The 23,173-nt window shown below is 45.7% G+C and overlaps 1 protein-coding gene across 2 annotated transcripts; it reads left to right on the top strand.

The window, feature by feature from the left end:
- The first annotated feature begins 3,794 nt into the window (after nucleotides 1–3,794).
- scaf1 (SR-related CTD-associated factor 1) lies at nucleotides 3,795–22,404 on the top strand. 2 transcript variants are annotated; one of them, XM_070449225.1, is made up of 9 exons: nucleotides 3,795–3,969; nucleotides 4,822–4,935; nucleotides 5,029–5,108; nucleotides 5,943–6,046; nucleotides 6,177–10,128; nucleotides 10,278–10,360; nucleotides 18,185–18,403; nucleotides 19,851–19,979; nucleotides 22,152–22,404. In XM_070449225.1, exons 5-9 carry the CDS (start codon nucleotides 6,288–6,290, stop codon nucleotides 22,299–22,301), a joined length of 4,422 nt encoding a protein of 1,473 aa, XP_070305326.1. In that variant the 5' UTR covers nucleotides 3,795–3,969; nucleotides 4,822–4,935; nucleotides 5,029–5,108; nucleotides 5,943–6,046; nucleotides 6,177–6,287; the 3' UTR covers nucleotides 22,302–22,404. The 2 variants fall into 2 exon arrangements, with proteins under 2 accessions (XP_070305326.1, XP_023867944.2); XM_024012176.2 differs by having other exon boundaries at nucleotides 18,119–18,403.
- Nucleotides 22,405–23,173: the final 769 nt, after the last annotated feature.

Below are 23,173 nucleotides of genomic sequence, written 5' to 3'. Positions count from 1 at the left end.
TACAGGGAGGAGGTGAGCCCTCGAGTGTGTGGTGTCAGGAAAATAACCTCACACTCAACGTCAACAAAACAAAGGAGATGATGTGTGGACTTCAGGAAACAGCAGAGGGAGCACCCCCTATCCACATCGACGGGTCAGTAGTGGAGAAGGTGAAAGTTTTAAGTTCCTCGGTGTACACATCACGGACAAATTGAATTGGTCCACCCACACAGACAGCGTTGTGAAGAAGGCGCAGCAGCGCCTCTTCAACCTCAGGAGGCTGAAGAAATTCGGCTTGTCACCAAAAGCACTCACAAACTTCTACAGATGCACAATCGAGAGCATCCTGTCGGGCTGTATCACCGCCTGGTACGGCAACTGCTCCGCCACAACCGTAAGGCTCTCCAGAGGGTAGTGAGGTCTGCAAAACGCACCACCGGGGCAAACTACCTGCCCTCCAGGACACCTACACCACCCGATGTCACAGGAAGGCCATAAAGATCATACAGGACAACAACCACCCAAGCCACTGCCTGTTCACCCGCTATCATCCAGAAGGCGAGGTCAGTACAGGTGCATCAAAGCAGGGACCGAGAGACTGAAAAACAGCTTCTATCTCAAGGCCATCAGACTGTAAAACAGCCACCACTAACATTTAGCGGCCGCTGCCAACATACTGACTCAACTCCAGCCACTTTAAAAATGGAATTGATGGAAATTATGTAAAAATGTACCACTAGCCACTTTAAACAATGCCACTTAATATAATGTTTACATACCCTACATTACCCATCTCATATGATATACTGTACTCTATATCATCTACTGCATCTTGCCATCTTATGTAATACATGTACCACTAGCCACTAAACTATGCCACTTTATGTTTACATACCCTACAGTACTCATCTCATATGTATATACCGTACTCTATACCATCTACTGCATCTTGCCTTTGCCGTTCTGTACCACCACTCATTCATATATCTTTATGTACATATTCTTTATCCCTTTACACTTGTGTGTGTGTATAAGGTAGTAGTTGTGGAATTGTTAGGTTAGATTACTTGTTGGTTATTACTGCATTGTCGGAACTAGAAGCACAAGCATTTCGCTACACTCGCATTAACATCTGCTAACCATGTGTATGTGACTAATAAAATTTGATTTGATTTGATTTGATACATGATTCCATATGTGTTATTTCATAGTTTTGATTTCTACACTATTATTCATTGTAGAATAAAAAATGTAAAAATCTCATAGTGTTATGTTGCACATTTGATTTCATAACTGAAAGAGCCTACATTTCCCATTGTCCTCTTACTGTAGAATATAGTAAAAATAAAGAAAAAGTAGGTGTATCCAAACTTTTGACTGGTACTGTATTGCCTTTTTTTTTTTTTTTTTTTTTACATCAGCAGTAACCCGGCCTACATCAGAGGAACCCGGAACATACAGGGCACCACTGCTTCTGCCATCACTTTCTCCCTGTGTGATGTCATATCCTGTTCCTGTTTAGGCCCCTGGACACCTGAGTGCAGGTGGGCTCTCCCATCAACATATGGCTCCTGCTGCTCCTGTCGGAAATACACACAGGTACACAGACACACTATTAGGAATGTTCCCCTGTTTACATGTTTGTTGTGTGCCAGAGTTGAGGGATGATAAGCTAGTGTTTGAGAAGAGTTCCTGGACAGAAAGGTGACATCAGTATTTCCCTACACCCTACCATTACCCCCTACTCTCACCTAGCCCCTTACTCTTAAACCACTATCCCCTAAGTTTCCAACATTGATATGGTCTATAACCAACAGTCACAATACCAGAACTAGTGTTATGTCTTGTAAAATCCCAACAGGAAACAGTACTGCGAGGAGCATGTTTTTCCATACAGGCATTTGTCTATGGAATAGCCTTCCCTTGGAGATCAAGCAAATAAAAAGTAACAATAGCTTTAAATAGCAAGCAAAGGTTTTCATTTGGACAAGGTTGTTTCAGTAAGGGAAACCACTCTACTGACCCTTGTGCCCCCTACTGCTGGACAGGTGTATTTATTTGAAGGATCGGTATGATGCGCAAATAGATTGTTTTAAGGTTAGGGAGAAGTGCAGTGAATAGTGGCACTTTTTAGGGTGTCAATATAAATGAATGTATTTATGGTTGTTTGTAATTTTGTTTGGTCTTTTATTCATTATGTGTTATTGTTTTTACCACCGAGGACCACTTTGGAATAAGCGTTTTAATTAATACTTTCAAGTGATAGCCTCTGTGTCCACATTGTACATTTTGTTGTATATGTTGCCCAAAATAAATTTAATTCAATAAAAAATGTAAAAATCTCATTAGTGTTATGTTGCACATTTGATTTCATAACTGAAAGAGCCTACATTTCTTATTGTCCTCTTACTGTTTAGGGGTCTGAGCAAGAGTACAAGTACATTAGAGTGTCTAGTTTGAGAAACAGACGCCTCACAAGTCTTCAACTGGCAGCTTCATTAAATAGTACCCACAAAACACCAGTCTCAACGTCAACAGTGAAGAGGCGACTCCGGGACGCTGGCCTTCTTGGTAGAGTTGCAAAGAAAAAGCCATATTTCAGACTGGCCAATAAAAAGAAAAGATTAAGATGGGCAAAATACACTGAAAAGAGTAACTCTGCCTAGAAGGCCAGCATCCCGGAGTCGCCTCTTCACTGTTGACGTTGAGACTAGGGTTTTGTGGGTACTATTTAATGAAGCTTCCAGTTGAGGACCTGTGAGGTGTCTGTTTCTCAAACTAGACACTATAATGTACTTGTACTCTTGCTCCGTTGTGCACTGGGGCCTCCCACTCTTGTTTCTATTCTGGTTAGGGCCAGTTTGCACTGTTTGTGAAGGGAGTAGTACACAGCGTTGTACGAGATCTTCAGGTTCTTGGCAATTTCTCGCATGGAATAGCCTTCATTTCTCAGAACAATAATTGACTGACGGGTTTCAGAAGAAAGTTATTTTGTTTCTGGACATTTTGAGCCTGTAATCGAACCCACAAATGCTGATGCTCCAGATACTCAACTATTCTAAAGAAGGCCAGTTGTATTGCACCAGCCTCCACTGGCATCATGATGAGGGACATAGCTGTAGCTAATAGGGTTATGCTGGAGAATGAAGAGAGATCAGGACCATGGACTGTTAAAGAGGGGCTACTGAAACTACTATGACCTGGAAAACTACTGCAATACTTAGGAAAGCTCTTGCTGTACTAGGCCAACAAGCAAAGATCTGGGGAACCACAAAACTACAACACTTTGAGACAGATTTAGCATGGGTTTACACCAGTGCAAAGTTTTCACATTTTCTGAAGTATATACACTAAAAGGATATGGGTCAACATATTAGGATAAAACGTTTGAAAGACAATTCACACGTAAACAATAAAATAGTGTATTTTATTTAACTAGGCAAGTCAGTAAAGAACAAATTCTTATTTACAATGCCAGCCTACACCGGCCAAACCCGGACGACACTGGGCCAATTGTGCGCCATCCTATGGGACTCTCAATCACGGTCGGTTGTGATACAGCCTGGATTCGAACCAGCCTCAAGCACTGAAATGCAGTGCCTTAGACCGCTGCAATTATTTGTTATAATAAAGGCATGATATTCAGTCATCGAAAATATAATCTTCAGTATTAAATACACATCTAGATGTATTGGCAGGAAAAGTATTTATTTTGTGCAGGATCTTTCAAATAGCATTTGGAAGGTTGTCATACCCAAAATTAGCCCGATCAACGAAAAACTTAATTTCCCGTCGGCCCTTGTTGACCGGTTTCAAGTGAAGGGAAGTAAAATGTCGGCGATGGATGGGATGGGCCTCTTATTGTGCTTTTAAAATAACAATATATCAACCTTTAATACTGTATTTTAAACGTAAATTGCATGTTTTACAAAATAAAGGGTAGTTGAAGATTGTGGATTTACACGGACAAAACATATAACTGGTTCTAAGGTAATTAGCGCATGTATTTGACTGGTGTAGCTAGGAGGTGAGCTAACATTAGCATTCCTGGCCAGCTAGCTAGTAACGTTACTGCTATTTCTGGCAGGTCTGGCTAGCTAGTTACGAACCTATTCCATTGAAAACATGTGGCGATTGTAACTAGTTTTCAGTGATCAAATGTATTTGCTAGTTAAGTTAGTTGATGTAGTTTGTCAGCCTAGTCAACTGACTATAGTGCGGCCTGATCCAGGTATTTTGCAACATTTATAACTAACTAATGCCAGTTATAACTAATGCAATGGCTAATTAGATAGTTAGCTAGCATTAGTTAGCTCTCTCGTTCGCTGGCTGCAGTTTTCATTATAGATCTGTGGTCTTATTAGCCAGCTAGCATTACCTAGTTACGACCCAATCACTGAATGTCATTATCGTCCATCTTTCGTGTTTTTTCGCAGGAAACTGAAATGAGCTAAACGGCTAACCCCGATCAGTAATGATAGCTTGATGTCGAGACTAGCTAGACTACAATTTCACTATTGTTCTCACATAGATGGGCATAGAGGAAGACACTGATGGAGACAGCCTGAATCCCAGAAACAAAGGATTGTGCTGTAACTGTGCTTCCTCAAATTAATTGAGGGGTACCGTAGAAGTTGAGGGTTTTGGTTCAGTCATTTTGTTCATGGTCATGCTGCAACTGATTTGAATTGAGGGATGCTTACATTTATTCACTGTCTACATTTTCTAATATACCTGAAGTGATAAGCGATGTGGCACGGGGGGGGGGGGCGGTCACACACTACACACACTACACTACAAGATTCTTCAAAACAAAATTTGATTTGCCCTATGTCTCTTCAGACAGAGAAAGACTCCAGTGAAGAGGAGACAGATAAGGATGAAGAAAGGAGTAGGACGAGGTTGAGGTGTTACCAAGGTGATAGGGAGAGCCCAGATGAAGAGCCTAGCGAGCTGGTGAGTGTGATTGTGTGTGTGTTTTTTAAAGCTCTTCCACTGACTGTAGCAGCTATTAATGTGTGTGTTCGTCTGTCTGCCCCCTTCATATAGGGAGCTGTCATTACTGCAACCCCCCAAACGCTTCCCTGCCTGGTCTATCTTCACTGCTCTCCACAGCATCTCCTTGACAGGTAATGCCGGCGTACACTACATTGCTTTTAAAATCTTTCCTGTCATTTTTTGTCTTGCCAACATAGTGGTGCGCACTCTAAACGATGTGGCAGAGACGGGGGTCACACGCTATAAAATTCTTTCCTTGGTCGTGAGGATTCGCAATACCACGCTGTCTCGCGAAAACAATTATGTAATTAGATTAGTTAGAATGAGCTGTGGCTCAAAGCCGCCTCATAAATGTTTTCAGTCAGACATTCACGCATGCCATGCAGAGTTGAAATATCAAGCCAATACATTTTGAATTGAATAACATTGCTTGTCAACTTCAGAGTTGTGACGATATTGTGCTTTGGTTAAAGGCAAGTACAAATGCATGCAAGTAGTATTCATCGCTCTTCTTTAAGAGTACACATTCTGGCAGATGCGATACATCATCATCACTGGTAGGATACCATTGGCTATTGCTGATCACCGTTCTCAAAACTTGTCGTTAAACATCTCGCACTACAAGAGCATTGCAGATTTTTTGAAAATATCGGGACGTCTCGATGACGGGATCGGTAGCCCTCAGATTTCTTCTCTGACCCGCTCACATTAAACAAGCATCGGTGACAGCCACGCGCCCCGAGTAGGCTACAACATGTGTATTTTGTCTCCAATCTCAAACTTGTCAGGGACAGCTAAATTGGGGCCAAAATCATATGCCCGGCTAAAGAGAGGATGTCAGAGTGAAAAGTAAGCTGAAATGTATGGGAGAGTGAGACACCCAATATAATATATGACATAACAGGGAATTTAGATGTGCCAGTTCCACTGTGCGTGGTCTCAGGAGTGATGTATTTGTATTCCAGTTCTGACTTTGAAGTCGAGTTGACAGCTGAGGTAAGAGTGGAAGGCTCGTCACTGCTCAGTATCTTGTCCACTGTCACCCCTGGTATAGGCAACAGGAAGTCAGGTAAATTATTGGTACCGACTCAAATACACACATACAATACTCTACTTCCCCCAAACACACACACACACTTCACAGATTGTGGACCCCAGGTGGTTGATTAAAGCCTAACATTTCTTGTCTCATCTTTCAGGGTTGCTCTTTTATCCCCGGCCCTCAGCATCCCTCCTTCACCCACAACCCCAGGCTCCAGGGAGTACTGACTGGACTGCAGCTTTCCCCAAGCCCAGCTCCCATCCTGGCCATGGATTTAACTCGAATCCCAGGCCTTAAAGGGGTGCCTGCCGTCCCTCCTCCTCACGGGATCACAGAGACTGCCAAGAGCCCCCTGCCCTCCTCCACATCTCCCTCCTCTCCTTCCTCCTCTCCTGCCTCCCCACCTTCCTCTTCATCCTCCTCTCCTGGAGCTGTGGCAACCAGCTACCACAACGACATCCAGGAGGGAAGGGCCAACAGCGTGATGATGGGTGACGTAGTGTCCTCCACTTCCGCCTCCCTGGCTCCCCCCTCCTCTCACTCTGACATCCCTTTCTCCTCCTCTGATCCCTTGTTATGTCTCTCCCCACCCCCGGTGGGAACCGACGGACAAAAAGAGGGCGAGACGGAGATCTACGACCCTTTTCACCCCACGGAAGGAGAGAGGGAGGGAGGAGCGGCCGAGGAGGAGGAAGAAGGGGAAAAGTACGACCCCTTTGATCCAACCGGCTCTCCCCCCTCAGAGAGAGAGGAGGAGGAGCGAGCGACGGGGGGAGTGAGGGAGAGAGGGAACAGCGTGAGCAGCAAGGGGAGCGATGCCAGAGGGAAGAAAAGGAAGACAGAGACGGGGAGAACAGGAGGAGAGGAGAAAGACAATGCTCCGCCAGACTCCACGGACACACTCTCTGTTCCCCCGCTCTCCCCGCGCTCCCTCCCTCTCCCCCTCCGGAGGAGGCTGGACCGAACCAAAGAGCCCCGGGTGAAAGTACGAGACAGGAGAGAGAAGGCGGAGCACTCGGACCACTCTGAAATTGAGGAGGGTGAGATCGTGGGGGCCACCGAGAGGGACGGAGGGAATAGGGAGGAGAGAGGCCGGGAAGGAATCGTTCCTCTCGTCCTCCCCATCTCCTCCGGCAGTCCTTTCCTCCATGGGGGAGCTAAGCCGGAGAGGATCCTGAGGGTGCTGGATGGGGATAGCTTTGTGTCGGTGCGGGCTGAGGGGGACTGGGCGGGGCCGGTGATGCCTGGCAGGGAGGATGGGGAGCCCATGGAGGAGGAGGAGGAGGAAGAAGAAGAAGAAGAAGAAGAAGAAGAGGTGGTGGTCGGGGCAGGAGATCTTAGGAGGAAGCTGGTCAGCCGGCGTAAGGCGAGATACCGTTCCTCCTTCCCTTCTTCCCTCTCACCTCAGCACCTCCCATCGTCTCCTCACACCCTCCTTCTGCCTCCCCCCACCCCCTCCACTGCCGAGAAGGACAAGAGCCGCAAGTCCTCCAAGAGCTCCAAGGAGAGGGAGCGGCGCAAGCGGAAGGAGGGCAAGGTAGGGGAGGAGGAGGAGAGTAGGAGGAGGAGGAAGAAAAGGAAAGAGAAGGATGGTAGAGGAGAGAAGAGTGGTGAGAGGAAGGAAAGACACAGGGAGAGGGGGAGGCGGAGTGAGAAAGAGAAGAAAACAAAGGTGGAGGAGAGAGGGAGGAGCAGCAGAAGCGATAGCAGGAAGAGGAAGAAGAGACGATGGAGCACCCCGGAATCTTCAGCACGCCCCCGCTCACAAAACTCCTCAGTGCAGCAAACGCACGGGGGTCGCTCCTGGTCAAACACTTCAGAGGACCAACACAGAGAGAGAGATGGGGACAGAGACAGAGAGAATAACAGAGACCGGTACAGAGACCGAGATGGGGAACGAGATGGAGATCGAGACAAGGACAGAAAGAAAGATGACACCCGGAGAAGGGAGAGGGATGGAGACACGAGCCGGATAAAGAGGGAAAGAGAGCGAGAATGCGTCCGCGAATCGACCAGCCGAGAAAGAGGCAGCGCCAAGAGGTCCAAAGGAAGCATAGAACGAAGGGACAGGGACAGGCCCCGGAACAGGGACAGGCCCCGGGACAGGGACAGGCCCCGGGACAGGGACAGAGAAAGGGACCGGGACAGAGAAAGGGACCGGGACAGAGAAAGGGACCGGGACAGAGAAAGGGACCGAGACAGAGATGGGGACAGGGTCAGAGAAGGGGACAGGGTCAGAGAAGGGGACAGGGACAGAGAAGGGGACAGGGAAAGACGTAGAGACGGTCGTCCCGTGGTGCCACCGTCCATCCAGGATCTCAATGGCTCTGACCTGTTCGCAATCAAGCGCACCATCACGGTCACCACSACCACCACCACCACTCTCCCCGGTTCCCCACCGCTGGCTCCATCCTCCCCCCGCAGCCCCTCCCAGGGCTCCGAAAAGCCCCACAAGAGGAAGAAGAAGAGCCGTCGGCGCTCGGACGAAGAGTTAGACGACAGGATTGGCCGGCGTGGGAGCCTTTCCCTCTCGCCGCCGTCACATTACCATGGCTATGACTCGGACCACTTCTCAGACAAACTGGAGATAGACATGCGCTCTCTGGACGGGGAGGCTCTGGATTCAGACTACCCTTCTATAGAAGACTCCCCTCCCCAGCTTCTGGAACCCGCTGCCCTCAGCGCCAAACCCAAGACCGCTACCAAACCTGGACGCCACCACTTCAAGAAGAAATCACGAACGGGCAAGAAAGCTGGTCAGTCCAAGTCGTCCTCTTCCTCCTCGGTTCGACCCAAAGGCAAGGGGCTCTCCACCTCCTCACTATCCCCAACCCAGGCCACCCCCGGCCTGGCCTCCGCCCCAGCCACCCTCCCCTCGGCCAAACGAGGGCGGAAGATAGGGAAGGAGAAAGAGCGTGGGGAAAAAGGAGGGAAGAAAGAGTCTGGTCGCTCTGGCAGGTCCAAGAAATTAAGTGGGGGTGGGAGGAAAGCCAAGCTGCAGTCAAAAGTGTCAGTGCTGGTGCGCGAGGGCGTGAGCAGCACCACGGGGGGCCCGGTGGGCTCGGGGAAGGTGGGCATGGAGCTCCTCGGTGTGGGCGGGCCAGTAGGGGGCTCTGGGTTGCCAGTGGTGGGAGGCTCCATTGCCGTGGTCTTTAGGAGGGACAATGAGAGCAGGTCTCCGTTCCTCAAGCCCTGCTCTGAGCCTCTATTGCTAAGTGGACGCAACAAGGACCTGGGGAAGGTGGGCAAAAGCAGTTCCCTGGCCGTTCCACCTTCCTCCTTGCTGGCTAATCCCACGGTGGCAGCGCTGAAGTCCAAGAAGGCCAAGCCCAGCTCTACCACCTCCACATCCTCCTCGGCGTCTTCGCCCTCATTGTCCCTAGCAAACAAGCGTAGGAGGCGGCTGGCGAAGAAGACGCGGGGAGAGAAAGGCTTAGCCAGCGGTTTGACGGACGTGGATGGCGCTATGGCCAACTGTAGCTCTGAGGGCGGCGGCTGGGGTGGGTCTTCCTCCGACATCCAATTAGGAGTGGGGGCTAAACCCTCCAGTCCGCACTCTGGTCCAGCTGGTCCAACCCCTTCCTCATCCTCTTCATCATCCTCTTCCACCAGTGTCCTCCCCCCGTCCTCCTCACCCCCCCACACCCCTCCGCCCTCCCTCACCGCCTCACGTGATGTTCGGGAGTCGTCTCCCGACTCTCAGACAGTGGACAGCAGCTGTAAGACCCCTGAGCCCTCCTTCCTACCTGAGGACTGCCCCGCTCAGACCCAGAGCACCCTCAACCTGTCCCCACCCAGTCCCTCGTCCCTACCCTCCTCCCAGGGGGGAGGCCTCTCACAGTACGGCCCCTCCAGCATGAAGCCCCTCCCTCTGGAAGAAGCCGCCAAATCCCTCGCCTCACCCCCTTGCTCCTCCTCATCTGGCTCTGCCCTCGCCTCTCTCTCCCTTCCTCCTTCCTCCACAGACCCCTCCTCCTCTTCCTCTTCTTCTGTTTCTTCATCCTCAGCCAACAAGCTGCCACCGCCTCCTCCTCCCCCTCCTGCTGTCCCTACCCTCCCCTGGAGTCTGCAGACAGGAGTGGACTGCACGGCCGGAGGAGTTTTAGCATGTAAGTCTCTGTCACGAGCAGTCATTATAATAATGTCAACTAGTAGATTTTTGGTGGAGGGACATTACTTTATTTGTGTATTCCTGTTGCTTCTATGAAGTATATAATATCTATAAGGTTTTACTAACCCCTTGCTCTCTGTATTTCAGTGACAGCTCTGCTGTTTAAGATGGAAGAGGCCAATATCGCAAGTAGAGCCAAAGCCCAAGAGTTCATTCATGCTACAAGCCAGGTGTGTGTGTGTCTTTGAGTAATTATATTCCTTGTGTGTGTGTCATTCCAGGATTTTTCTTTATTTTTACTATTTTCTACATTGTAGAATAATAGTGAAGACATCAAAACTATCAAATGACCCATGGAATCATGTAGTAACCAAAAATATATTTTATATTTGAGATTCTGCAAAGTAGCCACCCTTTGCCTTAATGACAGCTTTGCACACTCTTGGCATTCTCTCAACCAGCTCCATGAGGTAGTCACTTGCAATGCATTTCAATTAATATGTGTGCCTTGTTAAAAGTTAATTTGTGGAATTTCTTTCCTTAATGCATTTGAGCCAATCAATTGTCTTGTGACGAGGTAGGGGTGGTATACAGAAGATAGCCCTATTTGGTAACCTGCCTCTACCATCCGTTCTATTGGCCAACGTGACATCACTGGAGAATAAACTGGATGAGTTCTGTTCAAGACTATCCTACCAACGGGACATTAAAAACGGTAATATTGTATGTTTCACTGAGTCATGGCTGAAGGACGACACGGATAATAAACAGTTGGCTGGGTTTCCCGGGCATCGGCAGGACAGAACCGCTACGTCTGGTAAGACGAGGGGTGGTGGTATGTGTCTATTTGTCAATAACAGTTGGTGCGCGATGTCTAATATTAAAGTCTTGAGGTATTGCTCGCCTGAGGTAGAGTACCCCATGATAAGCTGTAGACAACACTATCTACCAAGTTTTCATCTATATTTTTCGTAGCTGTCTATTTACCACAACAAACCCATGCTAGCACTATGACCACACTCAACAAGCTGTATAAGGCCATAAGCAAAGAAGAATATGCTCATCCAGAAGTAGCGCGCCTAGTGGCCGGGGACTTTAATGCAGGCAAACTTAAATCCATTTTCCGTTATTTCTACAACCATGTCATATGTGCAACCAAAGGGGAAAAAACTCTAGAKCACCTTTACTCCACACACAGAGACGCATACAAAGCTCTCCCTCGCCCTCCATTTTGCAAATCTGACCAATTATATCCTCCAGATTCCTGTTTACAAGCATAAACTAACGCAGGGATTATCAGTGACTCAATACTGAAGTGGTCAAATGATGTGGATGCTACGCTACAGGACTGTTCCAGGATTCATCCAATGGCATTGAGGAGTTTATCACATCAGTTACCGGCTTCATCAATAAGTACATCGACGATGTCGTCCCCACAGTGACCGTACTTACATAGCCCAACCAGAAGCCATGGATTACAGGCAACATCCGCACTGAGCTAAAGGCTAGAGCTGCCGCTTTCAAGGAGCGGGACACTAATCCAGACGCTTATAAGAACCACTATGCCCTCAGATTAACCATTAAACAGGCAAAGCATCAATGTAGGAACTAGGATTGAATCCTACTACGCCGGCTCTGACGCTTGTTGGACGTGGCAGTGCTTGCGAACTATTACGGAGTACAAAGGAAAACTCAGTCGAGAGCTGCCCAGTGACACGAGCCTACCAGACGGGCTAAATGCCTTTTGATACTTGCTTCGAGGCAAGCAACACTGAAGCATGTGTAACCGATGTGAAATGGCTAGTTAGTTAGCGGGGAGCGCGCTAATGGCGTTTCAATCGGAAACTCGCTCTGAGACCTTGAAGTAGTTGTTCCTCTTGCTCTGCAAGGCTTTTGTGGCACGATGGGTAACGATGCTTCGAGGGTGACTGTTGTCGATGTGTGCAGAGGGTCCCTGGTTCGAGCCCAGGTAGGGGCGAGGAGAGGGACGGAAGCTATACTGTTACACATGCATGAGAGCACCAGCTGTTCCGGACGACTGTGTGATCACGCTCTCCATAGCCTATGCAAGTAAGACATTTTAAACAGGTCAACATTCACAAGGCCGCAGGGCCAGATGAATTACCAGTACGTGTACTCCGAGCATGCGTGGACCAACTGGCAAGTGTCTTCACTGACATTTTCAACATCTCCCTGACCGCCTTCATGTTTCAAGTAGACCTCCATAGTCCCTGTGCCCAAGAAAGTGAAGTTTGGACTTCCTAAATGTGCTGCCCTCAGGTGGTAAGGTTAGGCAACAACACATCAGCCACGCTGACCCTAAACAGGGGGCACCTCGGGTGTATGCTTAGTCCCCTCTTGTATTCCCTGTTCACCAACGACTGTGTGGCCAAGCATGACTCCAACACCCACATTTTCTGACGACACGTGGCAGGCCTTATTACCGACAACAATAAGACCGCCTATAGGGAGGAGGTTGGAGACCTGGAAGTGTGGTACTAGGACAACAACCTCTCCCTCAACGTGAGCAAGACAAAGGAGCTGATCGTGTACTACAGGAAAAGGAGGGCCGAACACGCCCCCATTCACATCGATGGGGCTGTAGTGGAACGGGTCGAGAGCTTCAAGTTCCTTGGTGTCTACATCACCAACAAACTATCATGGTCCAAACACACCAAGCGGGTCGTGAAGAGGGCACAACAACACCTTTTTCCCCTCAGGAGACTGAAAAGATTTGGCATGGGTCCCCAGATCCTCAAGGTTCTACAGCTGCACCATCGAGAGCATCCTGACCGGATGCATCACCGCCTGGTATGACAACTGCTTGGCACCCGACCGTACAGAGGGTAGTGCATACGGCCCAGTACATCTCTGGAGTCAAGCTTCCTGCCATCCAGGACCGCTATACTAGGCGGTGTCCGAGGAAGGCCCAAAAAATGGACAGACTCCAGTCACCCAAGTCATAGACTGTTCTCTCTGCTACCGCACGGCAAGTGGTACCGGAGCGCCAAGTCTAGGTCCAAAGGGCTCGCTTAACAGCTTCTACCCCCAAGCCATAAGACTGCTGAACAATTAAATCAAGGCCACCCGGACTGTTTACATTGACCCCCCCCCCCCACCTTTGTTTTTACACAACTGCTACTCGCTGTTATCTATGCATAGCCACGTTACCCATACCGATATGTGCAAATTACCTTGAATAACCTGTATCCCTGCACATTGACTCGTACTGGTACCCCTGTATATAGCCTTGTTTGTTGTTACTTTTTATAATATTTTTACTTTGTTTATTTAATAAATATTTCTCAACTATTTCTGAAAGGCATTGTTGGTTAACTTCTCTGGGATAGGTGGGACGGTAGCGTCCAATTAGGAAAAATGTAGCGCGCCAAATTCAAATATATTACTATAAAAATCAATCTTTCATGAAATCACACATGAAAGACACCAAATTAAAGCTACACATGTTGTGAATCCAGCCAACATGTCTGATTTCAAAAAGGATTCACGGGAAGCACACCAAACAATTATGTTAGCTCAGTACATAGCCACAGAAAAACACAGCCATTTACCAGCAAAAAAGATAGTATCACAAAAAGCAGAAATAGAGATAAAATTAATCACTAACCTTTGATGATCTTCATCAGATGACACTCATAGGACATCATGTTACACACTACATTTATGTTTTGTTCGATAATGTGCATATTTATATCCACAAAATCTCGGTTTACATTGGCGCCATGTTCAGAAATGCCTCCAAAATATCTGGGATAATTGCAGAGAGCCACGTCAAATAACAGAAATACTCATCATAAACTTTGATGAAAGATACATGTTTTACACAGAATTAAAGATACACTTGTTCTTAATGCAACCGCTGTGTCAGATTTTTAAAAAAACTTTACGTAAAAAGCACACCATGCAATAATCTGAGAGCGGCGCTCAGATTTAACAACATTTCTCGCCCATGTTGGAGTCAACAGAAATACGAAATTACATCATAAATATTCCCTTACCTTTGATTATGTTCATCAGAATGCACTGCCAGGAATCCTAGTTCCACAATAAATCGTTGTTTTGTTCGATAATGTCCATTACTTATGCCAATTAGCTACTTTGCTAGCATGTGTAGTACACGTGTCCAACGCTCCGCAGATATTACAAGTCGAATAAACTGGGCAAACTTAGTAGTAGAATCAATTTTCAGGATGTTGTTATCATATATATCCAATAACGTTCCAACCGGAGCATTCCTTCATGTCTGTAGAAGTTATGGAACGCAAGGCGATATCATGAGGAAAGCGCGTGACCAAGAACTGGCAATCTGCCAGACCAATGACTGAAACACCTCCCATCCGGCCCCACATCACACTAGAGGCTTCATCAGCGTTCTACACACTGTTGACATCTAGTGGAAGCGGTAGGAAGTGCAAAAGATCAGATAATATTACAGGGAATTGAATAAGCGATGACTTTAACATCGACCAGTCTCATAATTCTCACTTCCTGTTTGGATTTTTTCTCAGGTTTTTGCCTGCCATATGAGTTCTGTTATACTCACAGACATCATTCAAACAGTTTTAGAAACTTCAGAGTGTTTTCTGTCCAATAGTAATAATAATATGCATATATTAGCATCTGGGACAGAGTAGGAGGCAGTTCACTATGGGCACGCAATTCATCCAAAAGTGAAAATGCTGCCCCCTATATCAAAGAAGTRYAGGGCTTGTAAGTAAGAATTTTGCTGTAAGTTATACACCATTGTATTCGGCGGATGTGATAATTTAAGATTTTAATTTCAAGCAGATTTAAGTCAAAACTGTAACTAGGCCACTTGGGAACATTCAATGTTGTCTTGGTAAGCAATTCCAGTGTACATTTGGCCTGGTGTTTTAGATAATTGTCCTGCTGAAAGGTGAATGTCTCCAAGTGTCTGTTGGAATGCAGACTGAACCAGGTTGTCCTCTCGGATTTTGCCTGTGCTTAGCTCTATACAGTTTTTTTAATACTAGAAAAATCCCTGGTCCTTGCCGATGACCAGCATACCCATAACATGATGCAGCCACCACCATGCTTGAAAATATGAAGTGGTACTCAGTGATGTGGTGTTTGCACCAACATAAAGCTTTGTATTCAGGACAAAGTACATTTCTTTGCCACATTGTTTGCAGTTTTACTTTAAATCAAATCCAATTCAAATCCAATTCATTGGTCACATACACGTGTTTAGCAGATGTTATTGTGGGTGTAGCGAAATTCTTGTGCTTCTAGCTCCGGCAGTGCAGTAATATCTAACACTTTCACAACATATTCACAAATACATGTATCTAATAACGTAACAAATTGAACATAAACAAACAAAATGCAGCAGAGTTTACTAAGAGCTAGTCGCAATGCTGCCATCTCRGTCGGTGCCATCATCTTGTTGCAAACAGGATGCATGTTTTGTATTTATTTGTATTCTATACAGGCTTCCTTCTTCTCACTCTGTCATGTAGGTTAGTATTGTGATGTAACTTCAATGTTGTTGGTCCATCCTCAGTTTTCTCCTATCACAGCCTGTAACTGTTTTAAAGTCACCATTGGTTGGGCGCACCGGTCTAAGGCACTGCCTCGCAGTGCTAGAGGCGTCACTACATACTCAGTTTCAATCCCAGGCTGTATCACAACTGGCCATGATTGGGATTTACTTGGCTCATCACGCTCTAGCGACTCCTTGTGGCCGGCCGAGCGCCTGCAGACTGGGGGGAAAATAAAATTTATAAAAATCACTTTTGGCCTCCTTCCTCTACGGCAACTGAGTTAGGAAGGACTCCTGTATCTTTGTAGTGATTGGGTTTATTGATGCACCATTCAAAGTGTAATTCATAACTTCAACATGCTCAAAGGGATATTCAATGTCTGCATTTTCCCCTACCAATTACGTGCCCTTTGCGAGGCATTGGAAAACCTCCCTGGTGTTTGTCGTTGAATCTGTGTTTGAAATTCACTGCTCGACTGAGGGACCTTACAATTATCTGTATGTGTGGGTTACAGAGATGAGGTAGTCATTCAAAAAATTGCACACAGTGAGTCCATGCAACTGATTATGTAACTTAAGGAAAAATGTTTGTCCTGAACTTGTTTACGCTTACCATAACAAAGAGGTTGAATACTTATTGACTAAAGACACTTCAGCCTTTAATTTCTAAAAACGCAATTCCACTTTGATATTATTGGGGTATTGTGTGTAGGCCAGTGACACAAAGTCTCAATTAAATCCATTTTACATTAAGGCTCTAACACAACAAAAGGTGGAAAAAGTCAAGGGAGGTAAATACTTTCTGAAGATACTGTATACAGTTGAAGTTTACATACACCTCAGCCAAATGCATTTAAACTCAGTTTTTCACAATTCCTGACATTTAATCCTAGTAAATTTCCCTGTTTTAGGTCAGTTAGGATCACCACTTTATTTTAAGAGTGTAAAATGTCAGAATAATAGTGATTTATTTCCGCTTTTATTTCTTTCATCACATTCCCAGTGAGTCAGAAGTTTACATACGCTCAATTAGTATTTGGTAGCATTGCCTTTAAATTGTTTAACTTGGGGCAAACGTTTCGGGTAGCCTTCCACAAGCTTCCCAAAATAAGTTGGATGAATTTTGGCCCATTCCTCCTGACGTAGCTGGTGTAACTTATTCAGGTTTGTAGTCCTCCTTGCTCGCACACGCTTTTTCAGTTCTGCCCACACATTTTCTATAGGATTGAGGTCAGGGCTTTGTGATGGCCACTCCAATACCTTGACTTTGTTGTCCTTAAGCCATTTTGCCACAACTTTGGAAGTATGCTTGGGGTCATTGTCCATTTGGAAGACCCTTTATCTTCCTGACTGATGTCTTGAGATGTTGCTTCAATATATCCACATAATTTTCCTACCTCATGATGCCATCTATTTTGTGAAGTGCACCAGTCCCTCCTGCAGCAAAGCACCCCCACAACATGATGCTGCCACCCTGTGCTTCGCGGTTGGGACGGTGTTCTTAGGCCAGTTCTAATTTTGTTTCATCAGACTAGAGGACATTTCTCCAAAAGGTACGATCTTTGTCCCCTTGTGCAGTTGCAAACCGTATTCTGGCTTTTTAATGGCGGTTTTGGAGCAGTGGCTTCTTCCTTGCTGAGTGMACTTTCAGGTTATGTCGATATAGGACTCGTTTTACTGTGGATATAGATACTTCTGTACCTGTTTCCTCCAGGATCTTCACAAGGTGCTTTGCTGTTGTTCTGGGATTGATTTGCACTTTTCGCACCAAAGTACGTTCATCTCTAGGAGACAGAACACGTCTCCTCCCTGAGCGGTATGACGGTGCGAGGTCCCATAGTGTTTATACTTGCGTACTATTGTTTGTACAGATGAACATGGTACCTTCAGGCGTTTGGAAATTGCTCCCAAGGATGAACCAGACTTGTGGAGGTCTACAATTATTGTGGAGGTCTTGGCTGATTTATTTAGATTTTCCCATGATGTCAAGCAAAGAGGCACTGAGTTTGAAGGTAGGCCTTGAAATACATCCACAGGTACACCTCCAATTGACTCAAATTATGTCAATTAGTCTATCAGAAGCTTCTAAAGCCATGACATTTTCTGGTATTTTACAAGCTGTTTAAAGGCTCGGTCAACTTAGTGTATGTAAACTTCTGACCCACTGGAATTGTGATACAGTGAATTATAAGTGAAATAATCTGTCTGTAAACAATTTTTGGAAAAATGACTTGTGTCATGCACAAAGTAGATGTCCTAACCGACTTGCCAAAACTACAGTTTGTTAACAAGAATTTTGTGGAGTGGTTGAAAAACAAGTTTTAATGACTCCAACCTAAGTGTATGTAAACTTCCGACTTCAACTGTACGTGTTACATATTTGTCTTGGATTGTTTTGAAGGTGTTCAATATCTGACCAAGCACTTCCGTTTCTCATCATATGTTCCGTCTCTCTCTCTTGCAGATTCTCTCCCAAACCAATCAGAACCATTCATCGCAGCATGCCCCTTCCTCTTCTTCCTCCTCCCAGGTTCCTCCCTCCGGCCCCACCCCTGCCCAGTTCATCCTGCACAGCTCTCTCCCAATGGTGGGCTGCACCAAAACCCCGCCCAACCACCTGCACCCTGGCATGTCTATGGGTGGCGGCTGTGCCCAGACCCCGCCCCCTCCCATGCCCTCTGGGTTCTCGGGAGGGTCCGGGGGCTCCAGTGATATAGGCTGGGACAACGAGAGCAAGGACCCTGACAAGGTAGCACCATTTGAAAAACATGTCTTTCTACCACTCCCATATCTTCCAATTACTGATGTGTGTGTGGAATGGAAGGTCATCTGACTATCAGTACAGTACCTCATAGTGTTGTCACGATACCAGAATGTTGACTTCATTACCGATACCAGGTTTAGTATCACGATGCTCAATACCAAAACGGTTCCACGGCAAAAAAAAGGCATATTAGCCAAAGTCACCGAATGGCACTTTTTCCAGACAGATATACTCAGCTACTGCTCTGTTCAATCGTTGGGCATCTTTTGAGTTCAATACCATTACATTTGCATTTTTTTACTAACATTTTTCAGAGACAGCCATGTATGCATTAATTAATCAATTATACAATTATGCAATCAGTTTGACTTTGTTTTTACCAATCTAACTACATAATGGTAATAATTTATTTGAATGGTAAATCTCTGTTGGGTAAATCAATCTGTAGCATATGGACAATACAGGTGAATGCATATTCAATAGGAGTGTGTGCATGCATTGAGTTATTGGGCTTGTTTTTGGGTGATTCCATGGGGCTACAGATGACAAATTGTATTCAACAACATTTGCGTAGAAGTAGCTTTTTCATAAAAATGTGCGTTGTCTCTAACGAGTAGCGATGTCATTCACGAGGAAGTCAGAACACCAAGGAACTTGAGTCAGTAGGTAGCCTAGTGGTTAGAGCTGGATCGAATCCCCGAACCCCCGAGCTGACAAGGTAAAAATCTGTCGTTCTGCCCCTGAACAAGGCAGTTAACACACTGTTCCCCGGTAGGCCGTCATTGTAAATAAGAATTTGTTATTAACTGATTTGCCTAGTTAAATGAAGGTTAAATAAAAAATATATAAAATATCGCTGAGGCAATAGATCATCTTTTGGAGAGAGAGAGACCGAATAACTGAATCCATAAAGTTTTTTATTGATAATCAGCTTTGAAATGAACATATTAGGCCTTTTGTAGTTTGCATATCACAAACAAAGTCTCGGATAGTGAATTGATGTTAGCTTTAGCTATCACCTAGCAAGGAAAGTTAGCCTGGACACTCGGTATATTCTTCCATTGTAAAGGGTATCGACATTGTTTTGCGAACAGTAATTAACAGTTTCAACATCTACATGCTTTGTTGCATTATTCAAGTCTGTTAACTTCTGTTCAGCATGAGTGGGGAGCTAACATGATGTTGCCCAGACTACCAGTGCAGGCTAGAAATAAGAAACTGGAGCAGGCACTGTGCGCGCTATAATAAGGGTTCGGCTGCGCTGATAAGAATAGCTTGATCCGTGAGGCACATTTGACAGAAGTACCGAAAGTAACATTCTACTGCAAAACAGTTTTGCATGTTCTGGTACCTAAAAAGTACTTACGTTTCGGTATACCGTTCAACACTAGTACTGCACCTCCTATTTTATTTTTCTCTCTCTCGCTCTCAGTACCTGAAGAAGCTCCACACTCAGGAGCGTGCGGTGGAGGAGGTGAAGCTGGCCATTAAGCCGTACTACCAGCGTAAAGACATTAACAAGGACGACTACAAGGACATCCTGAGGAAGGCAGTACACAAGGTAACCCAGCTCTCTAACCATAAACCTGCTTTAGCTGCATTACATTGTTATTACATGGTTTAAGGGCGGCGTTATTACGCGTCTGAGTGCGGCGTTATTACGCGTCTGAGTGCGGCGTTATTACGCGTCTGAGTGCGGCGTTATTACGCGTCTGAGTGCGGCGTTATTACGCGTCTGAGTVCGGCGTTATTACGCGTCTGAGTBCGGCGTTATTACGCGTCTGAGTGCGCCGTTATAACGAACGCTTTGTTCAGAGTTCTTTCCGTTGTTATTCGAGGGTGTAAAACACCTTATTCTATGACTTGATTAACAGTTGAATCAGGTGCGTTAGTGCTGGGCTGGAACAAAAACGTCTGCTCTGCAATGGTCAGGCTTTTGGGTTTAGGCTGTAGCATCTCTCAGTAACGGAGTGTAGGTGCATTTTGTTCCATAGGAATAACAATTGCTGTCCAACCTGTTTGTGACTTGCACATTTAAAAATATTGGCTCACACATTTAAAAGATTGGCATAATTACTAGACTGAGTGGTGTGGTGTCGATACAATTACTTTGACTTGTTTGTGAAGGTTTAAAGAATTTCCACAAACAGTTGTTCGAAGTCGACTTCATAAAGGCCAGAGGGAGTGTAGTATATTTATTAAGCAATACTGAGGGGGTGTGGTATATTGGCCAATACACTGAACAAAAATATAAACACAACATGTTAAGTGTTGGTTTCAGGAGCTGAAATAAAATATATAAAAWAWAAWAAAAACATATGCACAAAAAGCTTATTTCTCTCAAATCTTGTGCACAAATGTGTGTACATCCCTGTTAGTGAGCATTTCTCCTTTGACAAGATAATCCATCCACCTGATAGGTGTGGCATATCAAGAAGCGTATTCAACAGCATGATCATTACACAGTTGCACCTTGTGCTGGGGGCAATAAAAAATCAAAAAATGTGCCGTTTTGTCACACCACACAATGCCACAGATGTCAAGTTTTGATGGAGCGTGCAATTGGCATGCTGACTGCAGGAATGTCCACCAGAGCTGTTTCCAGAGAATGTAATGTTCATAAGCAACCTCCAATGCCGTTTTAGAGAATTTGACAGTATGTCTAACTGGCCTCACAACCGTAGACCATGTGTAACCACGCCAGCCCAGGCGGCTTCACGTGCGGGATCGTCTGAGACCAGCCACCCTGACAGCTGATGAAACTGAGTATGCACAACTGAAGAATTTTTTCACAAACTATCAGAAACTGAGATAACGTTACGAGATCCTGAGGCTCATTGTCGTGCTATTCATCCATTCATCCATCACCTTCAGCATTATAAAACGCACGGCCTCATGTCACAAGGATCTCTACACAATTCCTGGAYGCTGAAAATGTCCGTTCTTCTATGGCCTGCACAGCCATGTCACCCGTTGAGCATGTTTGGGTTGCTCTGGATCAACGTTTACGACAGCGCGTTCAGGTTCCCGCCAATATCCAGTGACTTCGCACTGCCATTGAAGAGTGTGACAACTTTCCACAGGCCACAATCAACAGCCTGATCAACTCTATGCGAAGGAGATGTGTGGCGCTGCATGAGGCAGATGGTGGTCACCAAATACTGACTGGTTTTCTGATCCACGCCCATTTTATTATATATATTTTTTAAAGTTATCTGTGACCCATAGATGCGTATCTGTATTCCCAGTCATGTGAAATCCATAGATTAGGGCGTACTTAATTGATTTCCTTATGAACTGTGACTCAGTAAAATCTTTGAAATGGTTGTGTTTTATGTTTTTGTTCAGTGTACCATGGCCAAGGGCTGTTCTTATGCACGACGCGGAGCTGTATATTGGCCATATACCACAAACCTCAGAGGTGCCATATTGCAATTATAAACTGGTTTCCAACATAAAAAGGAGTGTTTTTGCATCATACCCGTGGTATATTGTATAATATACACACGGCTGAAATGCTGTTTCAGCCAATCCGCATCCAGGACGCAAACTACCCGGTTTATAATGCAGAATATGTTACTATGTTCCAGCAGTTACAATTGGAAGTTGTAATTACATTACGTTGTAAGTAATTACAGCCTAGTTAAACTGTAACTACACAGTAATTACGCTGTAACAGCCATTTGATATATAGTGTGTTTATTACTAATACCGACCTGTGTCTGCTTCTCAGATCTGCCACAGTCGAACGGGAGAGATCAACCCGGTCAAGGTGAGCAACCTGGTCAAGCTTTATGTTCAGAGGTACAAGTACTTCAGGAAGCACGGTCGAAAGATGGACGAGGAAGAGAGGGAGGACAGAGAGATGGATTCCTCCTATTGATTGGACCAGGGGTCGCACTCCCCCTACTCCCATTGGTTCTGCCACCCAAGGACCAGCCCCGCACTCCTTGCACGTGACTGGGCCCAATGAGGCCGTAGAGTGACATTTTGTTTTATTCCCCTCCCTATTTGCTGTCCCAATGTAAACTTGTAACCCCCCCCCCCCCCCCCCCCCCTCTGTGTGTCTTGCTGTACAGAAATGTTGAGTAGATATCTGCGAAATATACACACGCAGTATATGATTTTTTTTTTAAGTACAATGTTGTGGGAGAGATGCGGAACACATGTATACACACTTACACATGCGCGCACACACATACTGTATATACTGTAAGTACACTACACTGACTCTCCTTTCTCTCTGTGTGGTATAAACCTGTCATGTCACAGGTGGTTGGTCTGTTGAATGGATGGATGGTTTAAATATAGAGATTTGACACGTGATATTCTGTCCCTGTCTTTTATTTGAAGTCTACTCTGAGGGGTGCTTTCCTGAGCACAGGAGATTCTCTATCGAGTTCGCTTCTAAATCCAGGACCAGGCTTAATCTGTGTCCGGGAAACCAACCCTGAAGGTGTGTGTACTCTGATCAGTGCTTCGGGAGAGGGAGAAATAAATGAAAGCAGGGTGTCACTGTCCTAAAAGCTATGGATTTACAGGCGTGCAGCAGACCTGTCACTGACTGAGTGAACTGTTTGTGATGAATTCTTTATAAGGGCTGTTTCTGAACCAGGCTTAAATACTGTAGGTAATGTTCAAGTTATGTAAGAATGTAGACACTTTAGTTAAAAGAGCCACTTTGCAGCCTAAAGTAATTGCATGCATCTGTGTATCCCTTTCTGTCATACACACAGGCAGATCTAGGATCAGTTT

Source organism: Salvelinus sp. IW2-2015, linkage group LG20 (assembly GCF_002910315.2).
Source record: "Salvelinus sp. IW2-2015 linkage group LG20, ASM291031v2, whole genome shotgun sequence".
Lineage (NCBI taxonomy): Eukaryota > Metazoa > Chordata > Actinopteri > Salmoniformes > Salmonidae > Salvelinus > Salvelinus sp. IW2-2015.
Note: the sequence above shows the minus strand (reverse complement) of the source record. Positions and strands in the feature narration are given on the sequence as shown.